General features: G+C 35.4%; 1 protein-coding gene across 3 annotated transcripts in view; it reads right to left on the bottom strand.

Annotated features, from left to right (window-relative positions):
* Window positions 1–23,531, bottom strand: part of ORC3 (origin recognition complex subunit 3) — a 62,315-nt gene that overhangs the window by 29,122 nt on the left and 9,662 nt on the right. For all 3 annotated transcript variants that reach the window (XM_049653994.1, XM_049653995.1, XM_049653996.1), the window contains exons 3-11: window positions 22,464–22,561; window positions 20,617–20,761; window positions 17,228–17,332; window positions 16,047–16,195; window positions 14,642–14,775; window positions 12,823–12,982; window positions 11,224–11,337; window positions 5,619–5,752; window positions 5,076–5,139 (exon numbers count right to left, since the gene is read on the bottom strand). In XM_049653994.1, coding sequence (XP_049509951.1) covers window positions 5,076–5,139; window positions 5,619–5,752; window positions 11,224–11,337; window positions 12,823–12,982; window positions 14,642–14,775; window positions 16,047–16,195; window positions 17,228–17,332; window positions 20,617–20,761; window positions 22,464–22,561 — 1,103 coding nt within the window. The remainder of the gene's footprint in view (window positions 1–5,075; window positions 5,140–5,618; window positions 5,753–11,223; window positions 11,338–12,822; window positions 12,983–14,641; window positions 14,776–16,046; window positions 16,196–17,227; window positions 17,333–20,616; window positions 20,762–22,463; window positions 22,562–23,531) is intronic.

Genomic DNA, 23,531 nt, shown 5'->3' with positions numbered 1-23,531 from the left:
TTCTAACAAGTCCAAGACCTACTTCCTACTCTCAACCAATTTAAAATCTAGCTGAGTACAGAGGGAATAGAGACATAAAATATTAACAAGTCAGAATAAAAAACTTCACCTGTCACCCGCAAGAGGTTGAATCTAAGTTGAAAGGGGTTGAAACCAAGCCAAATAGCTTTAAGGAAGATTTGAATAAAAATATATAAACAGATTTTCTTATGTGAAGTACATGGAATTAGTCATTTATTAAATATACTAAGTATAATGTAACTTCTTGACAAGACAGGATCAACATGAACAGCCATTACCGGTAATAGAGAGGGTGTGGTTGGTGTAGTCAGCACAGGATTAAAATGGGCCTAATCTTAGATATGGTGTTGAGACTTGCTTTTTTTAAAAAGTATTTTGAAAATAAAGTGTGTATATGTGTGTGTGAATGTTTCCTTTTCTAATTTGAGCAGCAACATGTAGTGCTCCATGACACCTGGCCAAAGCTACCTCATACCAAGTAGTTTTCTAAGCCTCCTACAAATTATCTTCACTGTTAACTTGCCACAGTATTTGGAAAGCTCATTTCTGACTTCTCAAACACTAATACAGAACCTTAGGCACCTTCTCATCACCCTATACTAATTCTTCAATGAAGCGTCACAGAAAATGTATGGCCTATGATGTCAGATCTGGGTATTAATGCCAGATGTACCATTTGCTAATTGTGACACTTTAGATAGGCAAAGTTATTTAATCATTTTGTGACTCTCCTCATCTATACAAAGGGATAAAAACATCTGTCATATGTGGTGGCTGTGACTCAAAATGAGACAATGCATAAAAACTATCTACTAATTGGGAAAAGCTGTTAATATTCCATTCCTCCAAAACATTTGCTCATAGAAAGAAAAATAATTTCTCACTATTCAAAAAATCCTTCCAGTATATTAAGGCCTAGTGTTTTTTATTACCAGATAATAATTATGCAAATACGAGGCACAATCTTCTTCAAGGCTCTCCTTAATACTGGACTTGAAACAAAATTTCAGGGACAAGCAATAATAAAAATCATCTTTGCAATTATGAAGAATTTGAAAGTTCTATATAAGGCACTTTGACAGCTTCTCATGAAATACTGTTTCATGAATTAAAGGGTTAAGTTAAAAAAAACCAGAAACCTTGATTACTAAAGCAACGGTATGAGGCAAAACATGGTAAAAATATAAACAGTAACAGCTCTTGCTATTTCACCTAAAACCCATAGTAATAATTTACCTATCTCCAATTAAACAGATGTACTAAAATAAAATTTTAATGAGGAATCAAATTAACTAGTCAGCAAAAAAAATTACCAATCTGTTTAATGAACAAGTAAATAAAATCACAGCATTTTAGAGCCAAAAGAAACTTTAAAGATTCTCTGGATAGGAGCCCCTGGGTGGCTCAGTTAGATAAGTGTCTGACTTCAGCTCAGGTCATGATATTGCCATTCACAGGTTCAAGCCCTGTGTCAGGCTCTCTGCTGTCAGCATGGAGCCTGCTTTGGATCCTCTATCCCCCTCCCTATATGTCCCTCCCCTGCTCGATCTCTCTCTCAAAAATAAACAACATTAATAAAAAAGAAAAAAGATTATCTGGTTACACTTCTACCACAGGATTTGAAAGCTCTTGAGTCATCAGAAGTTTGCATTAATGGGAGCTTGTGCAGGCCTATTCTGCTTAAGCATAGGAAGACTAGATTGTTAACTGTCAGAGTGCACTTTTTGGCCTCTGTACTCTGCTGCACAATACATTCACAGGACAGACTACTCAGAAGTGAGAGAATGCACAGAATCTTTAATCTTTTATCAGCTCTATGTCATGCCTTAGCTTGAACTTCCCAGTGACACTTCTACAAATGTATATGGTTTAGTCAGCTGAATTTTTAAATTTGAAAGTATACTTTCAAAAAACCCATGTAGTTTATGAAATACAAAGCTGACATATAGTTTTAAAGCTGTATCTGTGAAACTGAGGGTCCATAATTCTAAAGGAGTTGAAGGTTTTTTTAACATCTTGAGTCCAGTCTGGGGATGATTCATATAAATCCTTCATTTAAGTTAGAATTTAGATTAATTCTAAATTTAAGAGAACATGGCAAGGGAAACAATAAACATTTCCTTCTAGGCAACCAGTCCAGTTCAAGTGGTTCTCAAAAATGGTCTTCAGGCCAAAGGCATCAGCATTACCAGGGACCTTGCTAGAAATGCAAATTCTCAGGACCCACATTTGAGCTACAAAAGCAGAAATTCTGGGGATGGAGGCCATTAATCAGTGTTTTAACAAGCCCTCCCCGTGATTCTGATACATATTAAAGTTTAAGAACTACTGGGTTTAGTTAATCAGGGTAGGGAGCAAAGTAGATATTCAGGGACGAAAGAATCTAGATATAAGGAGTATAAATTTCTCTGGAGTATACTTTGAGGTCTATGTCTTCAAAATCTGAGTGTGATAAATTCTAACAGTACACATGTCTACATAACTACATAATCTATACAACCATGTAATGTAAGAATATTACATTTAGTATGCATAATACAGAATATGTAATATACGAAACTACACATTCACATTGATCTTAATTTTTATCATACAGAAAAGTAATAACAATATTTATGATTCACATTTATAAAAGTTTTACTGTATATTTGTTCATAAATCACTCTCATTTGCTGAATGGACTTTGATTATCACTAACTGTATGAGGAAATCACACTAGGAATTATTGTCCCATTTTATAAATAAGGAAATTGAGGCTTAAATAGGGTGAGTGATTTTTCTAAGGTATACCTGGCTAACAAGTAGCTGGAGTTGAAATGCAAGTTGAAATTTGCTGAGGTCATAATCAGGATCTTCCCCTGTATCACGAAGTACCATACTTTTAATTATCATGTGGGGTTTTTTCCAATTTTTATCATGGTAAAATACATATAAAAATTGATTGTGTGTTTAAAAAAACCATAAAAGGAGAAAAAGAATAATAAATGCTTAAATAAATGAATAAAATATACAAAGATACTTTTACTCTAAACTACAAAAATCCACAGACATATTGATTAATCTTTTTCATAGACTTTTTTTTTTTTTTTTTTTTAGAGAGAGAGCACATGTGCAAGAAGAGCAAAGGGAGAGGGAGAGAATCTTAAGCAGGCTCCATGCGCAGCACAGAGCCCAATGTGGGGCCTGAACTCACAGCCCATCATGAATCACGACCTGAGTCGAAATCAGGAGTCAGACACTTGACCAACTGAGCCACCCGGGTGCCCCTCACAGACCTCTTTTGGTTTTTGAATTTAGCAGGTGACCTGCACATAACTTTTTTAGGGTAAGGTACAAATCTTTGTGTACCTTCCTAAATAAGCCTTTGAATAACAAAATATGCAATCCTAAAATGAATACAGCAAAGATAATAACAAATGGGGCTGATAAGTGCAATAAGAACAAGAACAGATAAATAAATGCTTAGAAAATACATGAAACGTTACTGAGAAGCAGAGATAAATGTCAGACTATTTCTACAACAGATGAGCCTAGAGATTCTCTCCCTTTGTCATTTCAATGGTTAAAAGTACTCTTTAAAAATCTATTCCTGGCTTCTGAAAATATGCTGTAGCAGGAAATGCACTTGGCAACTAGCTGACTCAGCAGAGCTAATCCATCTAATCTTAAAACTCAGTAAACATGCACACATCCCTTTCCACTAGTTCTTAAAGTTCCCTCTACCAAAACAACCTGCATTAGGATGTGAAAACTTCTTATACTGCTCTAAAAAGGTTACAGAGATTATTAAAGTGATTATTAAACCCAGTCTAGAAGTGATTTTATATTATGGCCCAGTGTGGATTCTGCATTAGAAATAATGCCCAACAAAAAGCCACTGTCCACTGTTATACTGTATGTCAATTATATCTCAATTATAAAAAAGCCATTCTCTTTTTAGCATTTATGAATAGAAGGTAAATTAGTATTCAGAGCTATACAGAACACACGCCCTCTAGGAACTAACATTCTTTCACTCAAAATTTGAAAACAGTCTGGGCCAGCAAAACCTTTAGTACTAGGGCTACTTCAATCTCATCTTAATTTCATTACAATTTTCTGACAACTTTTTCCTTAAAAAAGGCATGACAAGTATGAAAACAAATGTGACACTATGCATTTCTAGTTGTCCATCATTAAGGGACTTACTACGTAAAATGAAGGTACATTCATCCCAAAAGTACTATACCACACTCAGTATTGATATGAAATGATTTTCAACATTAAGTGCAAAACAAAACAGGTGCAGAACAGCATATATAATATACTCATTTATATTCTGTAAAAGAAAGAAGGAAACTCCTAAAATACGTAAAATTCCTTGTATACGTGAAAAATCTTTCTAGGAAAACACATAAGAAACTAATAACACTAACTGTATCTAGGAAAAGAAAGTAGGTAGTTGGAGGGTAAAGGTGTGAGGGAGTGTTTTCACTGTATATTATCTTTGCCTTTTGAATTGTACCATGTCTGAGTATCATTTATTCAAGAAAGAACCAAAAAAATCTTCCTTTTGATATTCCCTGTGTTGTATTGTTCACTCAATTTTCTAAGCTCATTACTTCTTTCCTGGCATTGTATCAATATAGAATGATATCTTTTTCAAATCAAATCAATACCCACTTAGCAGTGGGTCCCTAAACTGCATGGCTTCTATGTGCCTTTATTTATGACGGCCTTTAAAAAAACATTAAAATGACATTGCCTGCAGATTCCAAAATGGAATATGGAAATAAAGTTGAGATCTCAAAAGTATTTTCGAAATACACCATACGATAAACCTGTAGTTAATATTTTGTCTCAATAAAAAAGGTCATCTTTTAGAGAATTAAAGTTTTGTGTCATCTTCAATAGTCATACTCCTATATGATCATCAAGACCCACTAATTCACTGTGAAAAGCATATTAGGACAGACAGGTATGTTTTATAAATTCAATGAATAAATTTCATGTGCACATTGTTTTTCATGAAGAAAAAAAAAGTAAAACTGAAACAAATACATCCACATTCCTACCTTCAAAAATCTCTCATTGGTCAATAGTGCAACTTGCTTTTCTGAAGCTTGCTTTTCCACGTGCCTAAAATTTTCACCATCCCGTACACAAAGAGAGAAAATTAAACATTCTAAAGATGTGACTATCACATGGGGGAAAAGAACTACCTAGAGTGGTGGCCACATTCTTTTATTTCTTCTCAAAAATAAATTCAAGATAATAGTCATGGTTTAATAGTAATTTCTAACTCCACAAAGCAGCTATACTTCAGAATCTAGGGATCTAATCATAAACAAAAGCCATAAACTCCAGAATCAGAAAATGTTCTTTATAAAAGTAACTCTGAAGAAACTGCAAATTATATCCCTTTGTAAAAATATTTTTCGTTACGGTATGTTTTCAAATCCAACAAAGAAATCTCACGAGTGAAAACAGAAAGGTTTTACTGTGCTCTATATAAAATGGTTATTTTTTTCTTTCCCCACTTCAAAAATAGCTAGATCTGAGATACTTTTTTTTACCCCAAATTCTATTATGTGTTAAATATACACTTCTCTTTTTACCTCCTAAATGATGGAAGACGTCGGATGTTTTCACATTGATTTTCTGATAAAAAATTTATTCTTCTCTTGGCTTCCGAGAGATTACAGCATAGGACACTGAGGGGCTGAGAGTAGAAATGTTCTAATAGAGAAAGCTGAAAGAAATGTGAAGATTATATAATGTCATTCTAATTCCACAGAGTAACTTCATGTCAACAAACCTTTTTGTTGCTTCATAAATAAATCCCTCTGGTATTAGCACTGTAATATAGACCTGGCCAAAATACGTTTAAGATCTAGGTTTCCAGAGCAGTCAAATCAAGTAAACAGTCCCCCCTGCAGATTCTTTTATATAAACAGGTTTCTTATTTATTTTAAAGAGTTTTTGTTTTGTTTTTATTTACTTTTTAATTTATATCCAAGTTAGTTAGCATACAGTGCTATAATGATTTCAGAAGTAGATTCCAATGATTCATCCCCTATATATAACACCCAGTGCTCATCCCAGCAAGTGTCTTCCTTAATGCCCCTTACCCATTTAGCCCATCCCCCCACCCACAACCCCTCTAGCAACCCTAGTTTGTTCTCTGCATTTAAGGGTCTCTTATGTTTTGGGGTGCCTGGGTGGCTCCGTCGGTTGAGTGTCTGACTTTGGCTCAGGTCATGATCTCACGGTTTGTGAGTTCGAGCCCCGCGTCAGGCTCTGTGCTGACAGCTCAGAGCCTGGAGCCTGCTTCGGATTCTGTGTCCCCCTCTCTCTGCCCCTCCCCCCACTTGTGCTCTGTCTCTCAAAAATAAATAAATGTAAAAAATAAAATTAAAAAAAGAGTCTCTTATGATTTGTCCCCCTCCTTGTTTTTAAATTATTTTTGCTTCCCTTCCCTTATGTTTATCTGTTTTGTATCTTAAATTCCTCATATGAGTGAAGTCACATGATATTTATCTTTCGCTGACTTATTTCACTTAGCTTAATACCCTCTAGTTCCATCCACATAGTTGCAAATGGCAAGATTTCATTCTTTTTGGTTGCCAAGTAATACTCCATTGTGTGTGTATGTGTATGTATGTGTATGTATATATATATGTATACATATATATATACATATATATATATACATACATACCACATCTTCTTTATCCATTCATCTGTTGATGGACATTTGGGCTCTTTCCATACTTTGGTTATTACTGATAGCACTGTTATAAACATTGGGGTGCATGTGGCCTTTTGAAACAGCACACTAAGGTTTTTTTTATTTTTTATTTATTTATTTTTTTTTTTTTTAATTTTTTTTTCAACATTTTTTATTTATTTTTGGGACAGAGAGAGACAGAGCATGAACGGGGGAGGGGCAGAGAGAGAGGGAGACACAGAATCGGAAACAGGCTCCAGGCTCCGAGCCATCAGCCCAGAGCCTGACGCGGGGCTCGAACTCACGGACCGCGAGATCGTGACCTGGCTGAAGTCGGACGCTTAACCGACTGCGCCACCCAGGCGCCCCAGTAAGGTTTTTTTTAAACAGCAAAAGTATGGAACTAATATATTTAATGTCACAATAACACTACAAACAATGCATAAATCATTCTGTATCTTTAATATTTTAAGACTCTGATTTTGTGGACAAGCTCAGAAAATTGTAATCTCTGAAGTATGTATTAGAAGAAACTAATATGAATGGATAGATCAACTCTCTGCAGAACCAACTCACAGCAACAGTAAATATGGTGGGGATAGGACTGGGGTGTGACCTCAGAGTTTAATAGATGTCCAAATACTCACAAGAAAATATTCATCTATAAAATCAGTGAAAAAATTTGGTCTGCTAAATAAATAAAAATGTTACAATGGTAGAAACTTTCCCTTCTGATAAAAAAAAAAATAATGAAAAATGAGAAATAGCTAAAGAAAAGATATCTTTTTAAATTCAGTTTTATTTCATGAAGAAAAACATGGTACAATATCTGGTAAATTTAAATGTTAAGAATGCTGTTGTCCCCATAGTATAAGGGGGAATGATCTTCCAGAACCTACCATAACTTGTAAGATGTATCTTACAAGACCATTCAAATGTTAAAAACTTGACCCTAAGCAACCTTTTTATGGCCAATTTGGTTTTTCCAGACACCTTGATACTAGACAGTTTCCCTAGAGAGTGGACAAAACACAGTCTTGTCACTAGAAAATAGAATTTCCCATCACAAATTAATAAATTAACATGATAGCTTATATATTGGTATTAAGGTATTTGAGCTTGATCCTTACTGGGTAAACTGATAATGAATCTCTGAGCCTATAGAGCTGAAGACCAGATACCCAAGGCTAGAGGAAATCCTCCAAAATAGTTCATTCTGGAGGAAGGATGAGGCTGTAAGAAAAGAGCCAGCCTTACTTAGAAACAAATACCAAACAGAAAGTAACTGTTCATGCCAAGTGCTAAATTATTTTCACACATATTAACAAAATCTTGTTTCTTACTTGCATTTTTCAATTATATTGTGATAGTATTTATTCCAATGTTAACATCACTTTTTAAATATGAGAAAAGTAAAAAACAAACATATAAGGGACTTGCTGGGGAGGAGAAATGGGAGGAAGTCACATGACTTACAGTAGAGTTATAAATAAGAACCCAGTATCACCTACTTTGTCTAAGTATGTTCTCAAAATCTGGGTCAACAAGTTGGTCAACATATCCAACTAATGAAGGAAAACCTTAAACATATACAGAATGATTATATACCCTACTACACCCCCTATGGAAAATAGGACTTACGCATTACTTCCCACTGATGATTAGGAAAAGTAGACAAATAGGGTCTAACGGCTCTACCACTTAAAAGCTGTGTGACCTTGGCCAAGCTACTTAACCTAAGCCTCTGTTTCCTCACCTGCAAAACTGAAGATAATAGTACCCATTAATGAAACAATGTAAATACTTAGTACGAGCTAGCACAAAGGAGGTGCTTAGTAAATTATGAGGAACCTATAAAATCATCTAATCTGATTCCCTATTTTACAGATGAGAAAACTGAGACCCCAAGAGATTACATAATTCGATGAGTACCCTTTTCTTCACTTGCTTTCTCAATGGTATTTGAGAAATGATATTACCTAGAACTCATTCTTCTCTTGACTTCAGTGTTTACTTTCTAATGGTTTTCTTTATTGTTTTTAGTCTCCTTTTCTATTACTCTTGTCAGCTTACAATAAGATTCTAATCTTAGTCCTTTCCTCACTCCTCTGGATGATGCCTCATCCTCACTATGTGACTTCAACCACCACCTTTTAATGATAAATCCTAAATATTTCTATTTACTTCCAGATTTTTCTCCTGAGTGCCAAATCTTTATTATCTAACATACCTGAAAAAACCATATACAAAAAGAAACTCACCTTTTTCTAACTGGCTCTTCACTTTATATTAACACATATACTTAATAAATGGTACCACCTCCAATCCATTTGCCAAGATAGAACTTACGCTTCTCTTATGCACCCTATCATCCACTTAGTCACCAGGGTCTGTCGATTCTATCTCATCCCCAAATCTGATTCCTCCTCTCTAGTTCCACTATCACAACCTTAGTTTAGCCCTTGTTATATCTTGTCTAGATCAGTGCAGTAGTCCTCCAACAGATCTCTCTCCTTATACTGTTGTCTTTACCTAGAATGCGCTTCCCATTTTAATCTGGTGAGCCTCTATTCCTTAGGATATACTTTCGTTTTCTTATGGAATCCCCACACATTTCTTTCATAGCACTGACTATTGAGAACTGTAATTTCCCATTCTGCCTCCTTCACTAAACAAAAGAGCAATCTGAAGGCAGAGATTTCCTTGTCCTCTGTATCTCTAGGGCTCAGCATAATTCTTGGCTTACAGTTGGCTCTTAATAAATACTTTTCAGTAAACAAATGAGTGAAGTAAAATGTATGAGAGAAGCAAATCAGAAATGTATTAGATCTTGGGGTGCCTGGGTGGCTCAGTCGGTTGAGCATCCGACTTCGGCTCAGGTTATGGTCTCACGGTTTGTGAGTTCAAGCCCTGCGTCGGGCTCTGTGCTCAGAGGTTAGAGCCTGCTTTGGATTCTGTCTGTCTGTCTGTCTCTCTCTCTCTGCCCCTTCCCCACTAGTGCTCTGTCTCTCAAAAATAAATAAATGTAAAAAAAAATTAAGAAATGTATTATACCTCAATATCATTTAATTTCGCATATTGCTAAGGTAATTTTGTTGCGTTGAAATATTTTTTTTTTTTAAAGTCAGGTTGGGAAAAAAGACATATGTTAGCCATAAGAGAGCACTACAGTGTTTTACATGGAGAAAAAATACATAACAGAAATAATTTGTAAACTTCAAGTTACTACACAAATGTGAGGTATTATAATATTGCACTTTTGTACTGAAGATTACTAATATATTGGTTTTAGTAACATGTATTTACAATGGCATGTATTTACAATGACTACGCTTTGCTAAGGTATTTTAAGGTAGATGCCAAGAGAAGAAGATAACATTAACTTCCAAATAACTGGGGAATGGGCTCCTTTTGTAGTTTAGAACAGACAGTATGAAGCTGAGTTCACGAATTTTCTTCTGGCAATTCATGAAACCTTAATAAAACTGCTTTTCCAATATGCAAGAATAAATATAAATGAATACATATACATATATGTGCAAGGGACAACAAACTATGGCCCACAGACTATTTTTACATGGCCCAGGAACTACAAATGTTTTTTATATCTTTAACTGGTTATTTAAAAAGAAGAAAAAGAATATGCAACAGAGATGTAGCATTCACAGCCAAAAATATTTAATATCTGATCCTTTACAGAAAATTGCTGATCCCTCATATATAGTATTTTTTAGGAAGAAATCAAGAATCTCACAACAAACAAACAAACAAAGTCCCTAGGGGCACCTGGGTGGCTCAGTTGGTTAAACCTGGCTCAAGTCATGATCTCATAGTTCCTGAGATTGAGCCCAGTGTCAATGGGCTCTGCCTTGACGGTGTGGAGCCTACTCTGGATTCTCTCTCTCCCTCTCCTTCTCTGTCCCTCCCTGCTCATGCTCTCTCTCCCTCAAAATAAATATATTAAAAAAATAAATAAATAAGAGTCCCTTCCTCCCTACCCCTATATAGTTAAGAATCATTGGAATGCAGGGGGTGTGTGGGATGTCTTTATCCATTTTTGACATCTGAATTAATATATTCTCTATGTTTTGCTGCAGGTAACTAAGAAATGGTAGAGCCTAGAATAACATAACTTGAATTTACTTATTTAAGATTTTTTTTTCTTTAACATTTATTTATTATTGAGAGACAGAGAGACACAGAGCGTGAGCAGGGGAGGCGTAAAGAGAGGGGGAGACACAGAATCTGAAGCAGGCTCCAGACTCTGAGCTGTCAGCACAGAGCCCGATGCGGGGCTCAAACTCACAAACTGCGAGATCATGAGCTGAGCCGAAGTCGGTTACTTAACCAACTGAGCCACCCAGGTGACACTTGAATTTACTTATTTTAGAGTTTGCCATTTAAAATGTCTTATCACACTAAATAGTTTCAAATAATATGCAAATTACTTAGAATCAGCTTATGAACTTTCACACCCATTAGTGTCTTCTTACCTGAAGTCCTTTTATAAAGTTTTGAATTGAGAAATCATGATACAAAAAGATGTTGGTCAAAATCTGTAGCACTTTTTCACTTAGTTTAAAGGGAAACTGAGTTGTAAGAAGTAGCTGAAAGACATAAAAGGGGAATAGGACACACTCCTTATTAGTCTTTACTCTTCATAAATATCAAGTATAAATCATGAGGCAAAGAATGATACTATGACACAGTAACCATGAAAGCTATAAAAGTAGGTAGGTTATTTTTAGGTCAAATATCAACTAAAACTTTAAATTAATTTACATAAGAATCATAACCAAAAGAAGCTATTCATACTACATCTTCAGAATCAAAGATGTCCATCATCTTCCATTCAATTACTAATTTAAAAAAATACCATCTATTAACTATACAATCCGTCTTCTCCGCCAGAAGCCACTGAAGAAGCTATAGGCTTTGGTAATTCCTATTATAAGATTTCTTTTTCATCCCTAACTTACACACATTAATGAGGAATAACACATTATGCACTGTTGAATGAAAAACCCCAAATTAACAGATGTTATCTGTTACAAAATAGCTGCATTTGTATTACTCAGCTAATTTTCAATGGCCTAAAGTGAAGATTTTATATCTGAAAACGAAAAGTCATACTAGGTTTTTAAAACTGAAATGTAGTTATAAAAGGCCACCTGCATTTGATCACAATCGAGCAATTTTAAATACGGCAGCTATAAAAATTTTCCTCAAAGTATCCATAAACAAACGGATACCATCTTCATGGGGAAAAAAATGTATAAGTGGTCAGTAAATAAATGGAAGTTTTTCATAATTTACCTTACACAAGCAATATAAAGCACACCTTGAAAGAGTTGAGTCTGGCAACAATTTGTGGAAGGTCAATAATAATTTAGGTAGAAACAGAACTAAAACTAATTGAAACATAGAGCTAAGGTCTGAGGAAATGTTAGTATTTATCTTCTGCCAAGAGCAGCAATGACAGGAAAGGGTCCACTAAAATATCAAATTATTTTAATTTTTTTTTTTTTACTGTTTACCTTTAAGAGAGACAGACAGACACCCAGAGCTTGAGCAGGGGAGGGGCAGAGAGAGAGGGAGACACAGAATCCAAAGCAGGCTCCAGGTTCTGAGAGGTCAGCACAGAGGCTAGCGTGGGGCTCAAACTCATAGACTGCGATATCATGACCTGAGCCGAAGTAGTATGCTTAACGGACTGAGCCACCCAGACGCCCCTCAAATTACTTTAAATAAAATGTAGGAGTAAAAACATGGTTGCTGTTTTTAGGAAATCATTAAATTTTATTAAAATTTATTAAAAACCTAAAATTTTCCATTGAGTAATGACTGATTGATAGGTAGGTAGGTAGGTAGATACAGAAAAATAGAATCATTCTTTCTACAAAGCTTTTATTTTATCTGAAGAGGCAATGTTATGCCCTATAAAAATCATTAAATATAAAAAAATGTGAAGAAATATGTTCAATATCATACTCTGAGAGATTCAAAAATTTATCACTAATGTTTACATTTATCATCTATTCTTGGCTGTCTTCTTTTCATCCTATTTAGCTGATACAATTTTTTCTTTTTACCTTATCAAGTACCGTAGTCAGGTGCTCCTTGCAGGACAGAGACTGGAAAAGTTCTATGCACAACAGAGATGATACTGCATGAGGAAGCAACCGATGGATGATAATAGGAGACGTAGCAATTCCAAAAATGAGTATTAGTGGAAATTCATGTAGATGTTGACTGGTTTTCAAAGGAAAATACAAAATTGGGATTTTTCTTTTTTTAGCAAATATATTTCAATACATCAAATTTCAAATTAAGACCATCTTTATCTGAATGTCTACTGTATAAGACACTGATGAAGAGTATCATTCTAAATACTAAAATTTTCTAGGTCACTTATTTTCCCCTGTTAAAGTAATATAGATGGTTTTTTCCCAGACATTCTAGCTCTGAAATCAATCTACTAAAAGATCTCTCATTTTATAAATAAGAATACAGAGGTCCAGAGAGATCAAGTGCCTCTCTCTAAGGTTATACAATCTCAAGTGTTAGAAGAGTTAGATATTCAATTTCACCTCTCATCCAAAGTTTGAGCTCTATAGTCTTCCTAACAGTTAGACAGTTAAACAGTCTATGCTTTAAGAGTTCAGTGACATGAAGCTCACATTTTTCAAGGTAACTTATTCTATTTATGCACATTTCTAACACTATGTCACCCAGCTATACATAATAGCTAAGAAACAGGAAACTTTACTTACACATATGTAAGACATATTTTTAATGGACACCATTTAAAAATGTTACATACTTTCCTTGCATTAACTCAAACTTATTGGACATGATTTATTCCTAGTATTACTAGTATGAACACAAATGACTCCCACAGAGTAAAACAGCACTATCTTTGAGAGCTACTGTGGGTCTGAACACTTTGTGCCATGGCTGATGATTTTGTTTGCTCCCTCCTACTGGCTATTGCTTGTCAGTATTCTAGCTATGCAGTTCTACCTTCATAGGAGTGGAGTGCCTGGCTCTGTTACTGCTCTAAGTTCTTCCTCACTTTAGATGGCAACAGGAGTCACAAGTCTAAAGCTCCAAAAAAGTACAGCTCTTTTGTCAATATTCTTAGTGTGCAACTTTCAAGCATGTTAAGCAGTTCAGTTTTAGCATTAAGAAAATTCTTAGAATCTAGAAATCTTAGTTTCTATGGTGGAAAAAAAAGACACTATCAAAATAGTAATTCTAAGACAACATATAGCTTTAGGTAAATTTAGCCATACCTATTAAGTTAACATACAGAAAAAGCCAAAATAAATTATATCCTAAAAATGCACCACGGCAAATACATGTCACTGGATTTTAAATAGGGTTAGTTAGTTCAATTCTGAATTTCACAGGAATGCCCTGAAAATCCAATGAGATCATGAAAATAGTTTCTCATTATAAAAATTATATAAGATAATGTTATTTAGAAAACATACTTGCTCAGAAGAGCTATATGTAACTCAGAGCTTCTAATGGTGGATAGGTATCAGAAAATAAGACCTGACAAACATCTCAAGCTGGAGTAATTTATCGATTTAATGGGCAAGAGACAGACGACCTTGGTGAGAGAAACTACATTTTACATTGCCTTTTCATACTAATTAAAAGGTGGCTAACTTTAGTCTTTTGATCTCATTCTTGGATCAAAAAGCAAATGAAAATCTGATAGGAGCTCTTTGAACATTTAATTATAAGGAATTTGAAATCATTCTGGTTTCTATCCAGTTGGTATTAAAATGAAGATTAAACTGCCATTCATTTTCTCTGGAAAAGGTTGCTCTTCAAGTTAAAAGTTACATGTTTCCTTAATAAAAAGAATTTTATGTAAAAGCCAGGTGATATATCATCTACCTGCTGATAATTATGAAGTCCTGGAGTACTTTTGTGGTGAAGCTTTCCAAATCCTTTAAGATAAGCACAACAGGAGGAGACTGCCATTGGCTAGACGAAGTCCTCTTTTTCCTTGGCAGTTTTGGATCTGTCTTCTTTAAAGTCATGTAAAAAGGAGTTAAAAGTAAGCCTTACCATTCAAACAATGCTACAACACTACAATGATATATCTCCCTTTACATTTTACAGTAATGCTTTTTCTTTTATTTCTCCCACATAATAAAGAGAAACTCATTCCAACAGTTATTAGCAGAATCTTTTTGTGTCTGACATGGGAATAATAACCAAGAAAAAGGTTCAGTAAAATCTATAACTCATATGAAATATTTATATTTTTTTGCTGAGAAAATGACAAAAAAACATGGGGAGAACATTTTCTATAAATTATTTTTTCTGTTAATAGAATGTTATATGTTGCTTTGCTTTAAGGTGAGAACTAGTATTTTTAATTGAAAAGCACAATAAACAACACTACTTGCTGGTCTGCTACTGTTAAATTTCAAGTTGAAAAGCACCTTTAATATCATCTGGTCCAATCCCAATCTTTTAAAGATATCTGACATAAACTGTATGTAGCATCTGATTTCTAGAAAATTTAAAATTGTGGATCAAATTAAGATATTATGATATGCATGAGACCCAATTTAATTCCTATATAAAGCAAAATTAAACTTCACTTACGGTCGACTTCAGCAAATACATTTTATCAGTAAAAGTTACCACAGTATTTTTTCCCATACTATCTGGCTACACAGCATCATAAACTAAAGCTGTGGTTTTATGGTACAGTTATCCATGAATCACCTAGGTTGTTCATTCTCACCAGAGACTGTGATGGCAGAATGGAACTTCTTTTTAGTTAATGTTTACTGTTGAATGTACTTTACTTATAGACCATTTATTCCCCAAGAATTGTAAATGTGGAACAAATTAGATTTTTTAAAAAAATGACTATTTCTCATTGGACTAAGTTGACACTGGGAACTGGCAGCATGGTTCAACCGCACAAAAGCAAATACTGAGGAACCTAAGAGATAATATATTAAAGTCATAGCCATTGTCACAGAGATAGAATCTGCCACAGAACCAATTCCTGATGCTGTTTTTGTCACTAGAGGATATTCTCCCACAAATAAAATGGCCTTGTAAAATGAGAACCTAAATACTTACCAGGAATTAGACTGCATACTGATAAAAGAATACTTTAAAATTCTAATAGCCTTAGGAAAAGTAAGTAGCTACCATTACTTAACAGCTAGTGTGCATAAGCATATTCTTATTAGAATAGTATTACGTTTAATACAATTCTAAGCCTCTTCAATCATATGCAAATCCCCCCCCCCAAAACTTGTCAGTTTACATTTACCTGTGTGACACTCATATACCAGCTGGAAAGAGAATCCATTGAACAAAATGTCTTTTTCTGGGTGACCTGAATACTTTCCTCTTTGGATTCCTCATCTACACAGCAGTTCATCAACTTTGAGACCAGCTTTTGCAAAAAATGTTTCATATCTGCAGAATATAAAAGGTAAGAAAGCTTATCTCCCTTTAAAACAAATATGAAACAACTGAAACTTCTTAATCAGTATATTACATTTGGGTAGAATGTATTCTTGTACACTTAACATTAATGTAACATTTAACATATTAACTATTAATGTTCATTAGTATCTTCTCTTTAATATTTAAATTTCAGTAATTCAGACTAACACTAAGCCAAAGTTTATGTATACAACCTATACTAAAAATGTTACCTAAGTAAATGTGTAAACACAAAAACTATAAATCTTATGAGGACACTATATATTTAAGTTACACTAGACAGCAAAAAATTTTTAAGGCCTCTAAAAACGATCAAAAGTGTTACTTACATAAGTTATTTTACTGATTACAAATCTTCCTTATAGTCATTTTAAAAGATGTCCTAAGGGCTTTGACTTAATCAGTTCCAATCAGTTTATGATTATGAAAGTAATATAAGCACATAAAGCCCTTACGTAAATTCAAATCTCATTCCATTTTACTCTATTAGTGTCCATATCCTTTATGATTTAATGGTTTCATATAGATTAGCTCTGGCAATGGACATTTTTTACCATGCTAATCTTTCAGAGCAGGACAATAAGATGATTGGAGGCTGAAATATGAGCCTACACAGTCTATTCTCTGTTGGGATAAATAAGAGCTCCCCAATCCTTAATTCTAGCTCCCTGTCCCAAACCTTCCAACTTATTAGACTTTTACCGGGTTAGGGAACACATCTCATAAAATATCTAAACTATTACTGGCAGTGAAGCTGATACGGTGGGGGGGGGGGGGGGGGGCTGGAATAAAGGAAGCAAAAGGTGGCAATGAGTCCTACAACAGTCAACATTACCATGATAGGCAATAAACCTCACCTTGCCCAAATGTTGTGCCATGCTCTTTCCACAAATAAAAAGGGATCAACAAGGGTGGGGGGGGGGCGGGGGGGGGGGGGGGAGAAAGAAGGTCAGAAGAGATCTGTAACATCTCACCAAGGTTATTAGGGCATTTATACTGTACCTGGACAATCTTTAGCTTGCAATGAGACTACATATGGAGTGACATTATTCTGAAGGGCTTCTGTTAGACTTCTGAATGTTAAATCATGATCAGTTACATTCACACCTATGGGATAATACATCAGTATTACGCCATCATTTGTACTATAAATAATTTAACAACAAAGCTACTTAACATGTCTAGTGAATTACTGAATAAAAATATTTTTTAAAATATGAGTAACAAAAAAAACCCCATGATTAATAACAGAAACCAAGACAATATCCTGCATAAATGAAGAGATCTCCATTAACAATAGATATCTGGAAGCACACAAAATACTTGTCAGAAAGGGTATTTAGCATAATCTCTCTTTAAAAAACATTACTGAGAATGTGTAGTTAACCCATGAAAACATGTTAGGAGTAATTTTATTACTTTGTCAAATTCATAAAGTACTCTTTAAAATACTCATTCAAAAATAAGGGCTACAGATTCCGGGCTTACTGTGATCCTGACTTAACAAGTGAGGAGAATCCAATCACTAATCCTATTAATGACTGTTGTAGTAAATACAATAGTAAAATACACACTAAGCTGATTTCTGAGGGAAGAGGCTAAAAACAAAACTTCAGGTACTTTAGGTATTTACTAAGCCTCTAGTTCTCATTTCCACAAGTCAGAGTTTAGTGCTGTGCATGCAGTTATCAGAGTTGAGTGGAATTTCCCTATCACACTGGAAAAAATTCTACTGACTGACACTTTCCCTTACGTCACAATCTGAGATTTCTAGAAAGTGCTTTGGCACTTAGGCAGGTGGCAACAGCAGCTATCTTGAAACTGCTTGATAATTGCTACTATAAAACTTCAACTGGCTGGAAGAAAAACAAAAGGTTCAGAATCTAGGCCACCAATAAACAAAAAAATTTTTTCTAGGCAAGCCAATAAATAAAAATGTTGGCAGGCTATGTTTTTCCTTTATTTATGGGAAGACTGGGTGGCTCAGTCAGTTAAGCATCCAACTCTTGGTTTCGACTCAGGTCATGATGTAATGATTCATGATTCAAGCCCCAAGTAGGGCTCTACAGTGACAGCACTGAGCCTTTTTGGGATTCTCTCTCTGATCCTGCTTTGTGCACTTGCATGAGCTCTCTCAGTCTCTCAAAATAAACGAATAAAATTTTTTTAAAGGCTTATTTATTTTGAGAGAGATAGAGAGAGAGATCAGGGGAGAGGCAGAAAGAGAGAGAGAGAATCTCAAGCAGGCTCCATGCTCCCCACAGAGCCTGACGCAGGGCTCAATCTCATGAACCACGAGATCATAACCTGAGCCAAAATCAAGAGTCGAACACTTAACCAACTAAGCCACACAAGTGCCCTGGCAGGCTACTTTTAAACAGACATACATCTTTTTGAAAATAGAAAATGTGCAACTGTGCCTAAACATTCTTTGACTACATTTTTTTTTTTACAGTATCAAAATGATATTCCTCACATGCATTATGGTCTATGATTGTGATACTGTATCTCTGAACAAATTTGGGAGTTTAGCAAAACACCAGTTTATCTTGTCTTTCACTGATTGACTTTATAAGCTACTTAACATTATGTTGTTTACAACAATGGACTGTATATCGGAAACAAGAAAATCAACAATGTCTTTAACTGAAAAAATGTTCTCAGACTACTGACTTTGAAATATAAGATTTCCATTAGCTTCTTTTCTCCTTTTGGCAGTAGGCAGAGAAGGGATTTAAACAGTGCTCTCTCAACAATCTATCAAGCCATCCCTCTTGATTACATTTTCCCCACTCCACTTCCAATTGTTGTAACCTAGTAGTAGAGAAACAAAGCACCAAACAGTATAATCAGGCCATCACTGGGTCTCAGTTTCTCATCCATGAATGAAAAGGGTTTTGAAATTAAGTGCAGGCTGCACTGAAAAGCTGTTCACAGTATTATAAAAATCATTCCCTGTGTCGTTACTCAGAGTGGTTCTGGGATCAGCAGTATGGGCATCAGCAGGAGGCCTGTTACAAATGTAGAGTTTTAGGCACTGCCTCAGACCTATTAATGAAAGCCTGCATTTATTAAGATCCCTTGGAGGTTATTTGTAAGTACATTAAATTTTGCTAAGTACTGCCCTGAACATCAGTAATGAGATTTAGATAATGAACAGGATTAAAGGCAGTATTAGGGCACCTGGGTGGCTCAGTCGGTTGAGCATCCAACTCTTGATTTCAGCTCAGGTCAGGATCTCAGTTGTGGGGTCAAGCCCTGAGCTGGGCTGAGCACAGACAGCTCAGCTTGGAGCCTGCTTGAGATTCTCTCTCCCTCTCTCTCTCTCTCTCTCTCTCTGCCCCTCCTCCACCCATTTGTTCTCTCTCTCTCTAATGATTTTTTTTAAAAAAAATCAGTATTGGGGCGCCTTGATGGCTCAGTCGGTTAGGCGTCCGACTTCGGCTCCGGTCACGATCTCGCGGTATGTGAGTTTGAGCCCCACATCGGGCTCTGTGCTGACTGCTCAGGGCCTGGAGCCTGTTTCAGATTCTGTGTCTCCCTCTCTCTCTGACCCTCCCCCGTTCATGCTCTGTCTCTCTCTGTCTCAAAAATAAATAAATGTTAAAAAAAAAAATTTTTTTTTAATAAAAAAAAAATAAAAAAAATCAGTATTAAATAATACAACTAAGTTCTTATCTCAGTGCCCACTAGTTTAACAAACCTTGAATAAATAACAAATTGCAAGTGCAATGAAGAGTACATTTGAAATCCAAATAAACCCACTTTCTTTCCAAAAGAAATAAGGAAATTTGCTAATATTCCAAAGAAATTTTCCATTATCCTGCAGCCAGATATTTGGTTAAAATGGGATTTTAATGATGGATATTTAAGTACCTAAGAAATTTACAATCTGCAGCTTAAAAAAAATTTATATATAATTCATCCAAACCCCCTTATAAACTTCATACAGTATTATGAAATAATCTAAGATTGATAAACTAAGCACAGGGAAATAAAACTAGGGTCATAGATAATTCCACTGAAGATAACGATTTAAAAAAAAGCACACAAATCTAATCTACTAACCCACTGGTGGTTTCTTTATTACCGAATTCAGATCTCATATATTCTCATAAAATAACTAAGGAAGAGTAACACAAATATATTTCTCCTTCATTTTTCTGACAGAAAGTTGAGGAGGGTACTAGCTAATCCCGGATCAATTTCTTTTAATTTAAAGTTGTACAATCACTATAAGGAACTTTTATTGGTTTTGAAAGTATGTAGAACAGTATAATTAGTTTAATTTTATAAATGAAAGAGACAAAACAGGTTGATCAAGAGAAGTTAGTCTCTACTATTCTCAACAAAACCACTAACTAAAAAAACAAACCTACACCCATACATACCTAGAATAAGAGCAGCAGTTGGAATTTCTCTGAGTTTTATTTGACAGCCCCAGTCTCTTGAATTCTTATGGAATCCAGAATAAGACTGTTGCAGAAATTCAATTAGACTATTGAATAGGTTTTTATTTAATTCTTCTTGTAGTTGCTACAAAGAAAACACAAAACTTTATGAATTATTATCAGTAGTAATGTGATGCATCTTTCCAAGTCTGGGAAAGAAAATCATCATGAACGCGAAAGATTATGTATAAAATTATTAGATGGATGAAATAAAAAATATTTTTTCCTTAAATCTCCACTCATTAGTATTTTGGATTCCCTCATTAAAGAATCAAATTTATTCATTCAACAAACATTTACTAACCACCTTACAAAGGAAAGGTAGTCTTTATCCTAAAACAGTGAAAAAAATTAAGAACACTTACAATTTAAAAACATTGTGTAAAGTGCTATGATAATACAGAATAAAGAGTAGGACCATCCAACTTAAGCTGAGGATGTGAGCCAAAGCATTAAAGCAGGTGATGGGGGAGGCGACTATAGGGAGAAGAAAATCAGAACGAATGGGGAGTAGAGGGAGCAGGGAAGCAAGCAAGCACCAAGTATCCAGGGAACCACACACACAGCTAAGCATCAAGAACATGAGAAGTGGTAGGGGATGAGCCTGGACAAATAAACAAGGGGCTAGACCAATAAAATTACATTTGATGTTAAAAGATTTGGGTTTTATCCCCTGAGGAGAACCACTGAAGGGACATGAAGCAGAGATGTGATTAAATCAAGGTTGAAAGGGTTAATCTGACAGCACTGTGAACAGATGGGAGAAGCTGTACTGGCAGTGAGGCTGGAAAACCCCTGCAGCCTGGCACTGTATCTGCCTGAAGGCAAGACTTTCCTAATTTGGCCAATGGTGCTACAGGGACTAATGACAGACCTGAGGGGTCTGACATCAGAGGCAGAGACATCAGTTAGGAGGATCATCACAATTCAGGTTAAGAAATGAAGGCCTACGCTAGAAACCACAAACTCAAATTCCTTCAAGGGTCTTTCAAGGGAATACATGAATAAGCAAAGCCCTAGGTGAAAGCAATAAAGAGTGGTAGGAAGCAGTAATAAACAGAGTGCATAACCCTCCCATTTAAAACAAACAAACAAACAAACAAAAACACTGTGTTGCTCAAATAAAACAAGTCCGCTCAAGATGTTGGCCCTAGAACTACAAATCTGCTAAAGTACAGACATTTTTTAGGGCTAGAATATAAAGAACACAGAAGAAATTGGATATGAGGAATGAGGGAATAAAGTATTTTAAAAATAGCTTGATTCCTTAATTCTATAACTGAATGGATTAATTTAAAGAGTGCCACCATTTAAAAGCTGTGAGCATATGTAGAGCCCCTTGCCTTGGCAGCTATCATTATAAATGTATGTTCCAGGAGTGCCTGGGTGACTCAGTTGGTTGGGTGACCGACTTTGGCTCGGGTCATGACCTCACAGTTTGTGAGTTCCAGCCCAGCGTAGGGCTCTGTGCTGACAGCTCAGAGCCTGGAACCTGCTTGGGATTCTGTGTCTCCCTCTCTGTCTGCCCCTCCCCTGATCACATTCTGTGTCTCTCAATAATAAATAAATGTTAAAAAAAAAAAAAAATTTAAATGTATGTTCCAGTACCTGAAGCCATGCTTAATATTTGGAACAGGAGTGTTTTTTTAGAATATACAGCTTATGCTAAACTAATATTACCTACGTTTCATCAATACTCTTGAAAACTGGTGGAAAGGAAGATGGGAAGCAACAAATACGAGATTTACGGTAATAGAGAAATATAAGTTATTAAAAAAAGTATTCACCTCAGTTTCAGATTTCATCTGCTGCCATATCAACTGATAAGTTTCGAATCGAAGCTTACTGTCCTCAGACTCATTTTTCCCTTTATTAAAATAGTCCTCTAAAAACACAGAAAGAAATAGGTCAGTTTCTTTTTTATATAATAAAAGTTAGAAAATCTGTGTGCAGGGGTACCTGAGTGCCTCAGTTGGTTGAGCATCTGACTCTTGATTTAGGCTCAGGTCATGATCTCATGGTTCGTGGGGTTGAATCCCACATCAGGCTCTGTGTTGAAGGTATGGAGCCTGCTTGAGATTCTCTCTCTCTCCATCTCTGACCCTCCCCTGCTCTCTCTCTCAAAAATAAACATTTAAAGAGGGAAGTCACACAGTAGGGGATGGGGCTGAATTTTTTAATCTGTATCAAAAATATATGTATTTGGAGATAGGTGACATTCAATATCCTTTATATTTAATTTTATTTATCTCATATTTTTACTATAGTAAGTGTATCTATAAGATTAAAAGTATATTTTACTTTTAGATTGTATTTCTATCACCTTTGAATTGCTAACAGTATTTAATGGATTTGGTTTGATTTAATATTAATATATTTTTTACTATTTTCTCTTATTCTACAGCCTTGTATGCTTTGCTTCGTATATTTGCCTTGAACTCTCCTTTGTAAAATGACTCTTAATACTATGATTCTTGGGGCGCCTGGGTGGCGCAGTCGGTTAAGCGTCCGACTTCAGCCAGGTCACGATCTCGCGGTCCGTGAGTTCGAGCCCCGCGTCAGGCTCTGGGCTGATGGCTCGGAGCCTGGAGCCTGTTTCCGATTCTGTGTTTCCCTCTCTCTCTGCCCCTCCCCCGTTCATGCTCTGTCTCTCTCTGTCCCAAAAATAAAAAAAATTAAAAAAAAAAAATACTATGATTCTTATTCTTTTATTCAATTGACATAGTTTAGCCCAGCCTTTTACTTAGTCTGTCTGTATTACTTTATATGCTTTTTGAACGTTTTCCTCCAAATGGTTAGCCATTTATCAAAACACCATTTATCAAAATACCAGTGCTTTTTTAAACTATGAGCCA

The sequence above is a fragment of the Panthera uncia genome (assembly GCF_023721935.1).
Source record: "Panthera uncia isolate 11264 chromosome B2 unlocalized genomic scaffold, Puncia_PCG_1.0 HiC_scaffold_24, whole genome shotgun sequence".
Lineage (NCBI taxonomy): Eukaryota > Metazoa > Chordata > Mammalia > Carnivora > Felidae > Panthera > Panthera uncia.
Note: the sequence above shows the minus strand (reverse complement) of the source record. Positions and strands in the feature narration are given on the sequence as shown.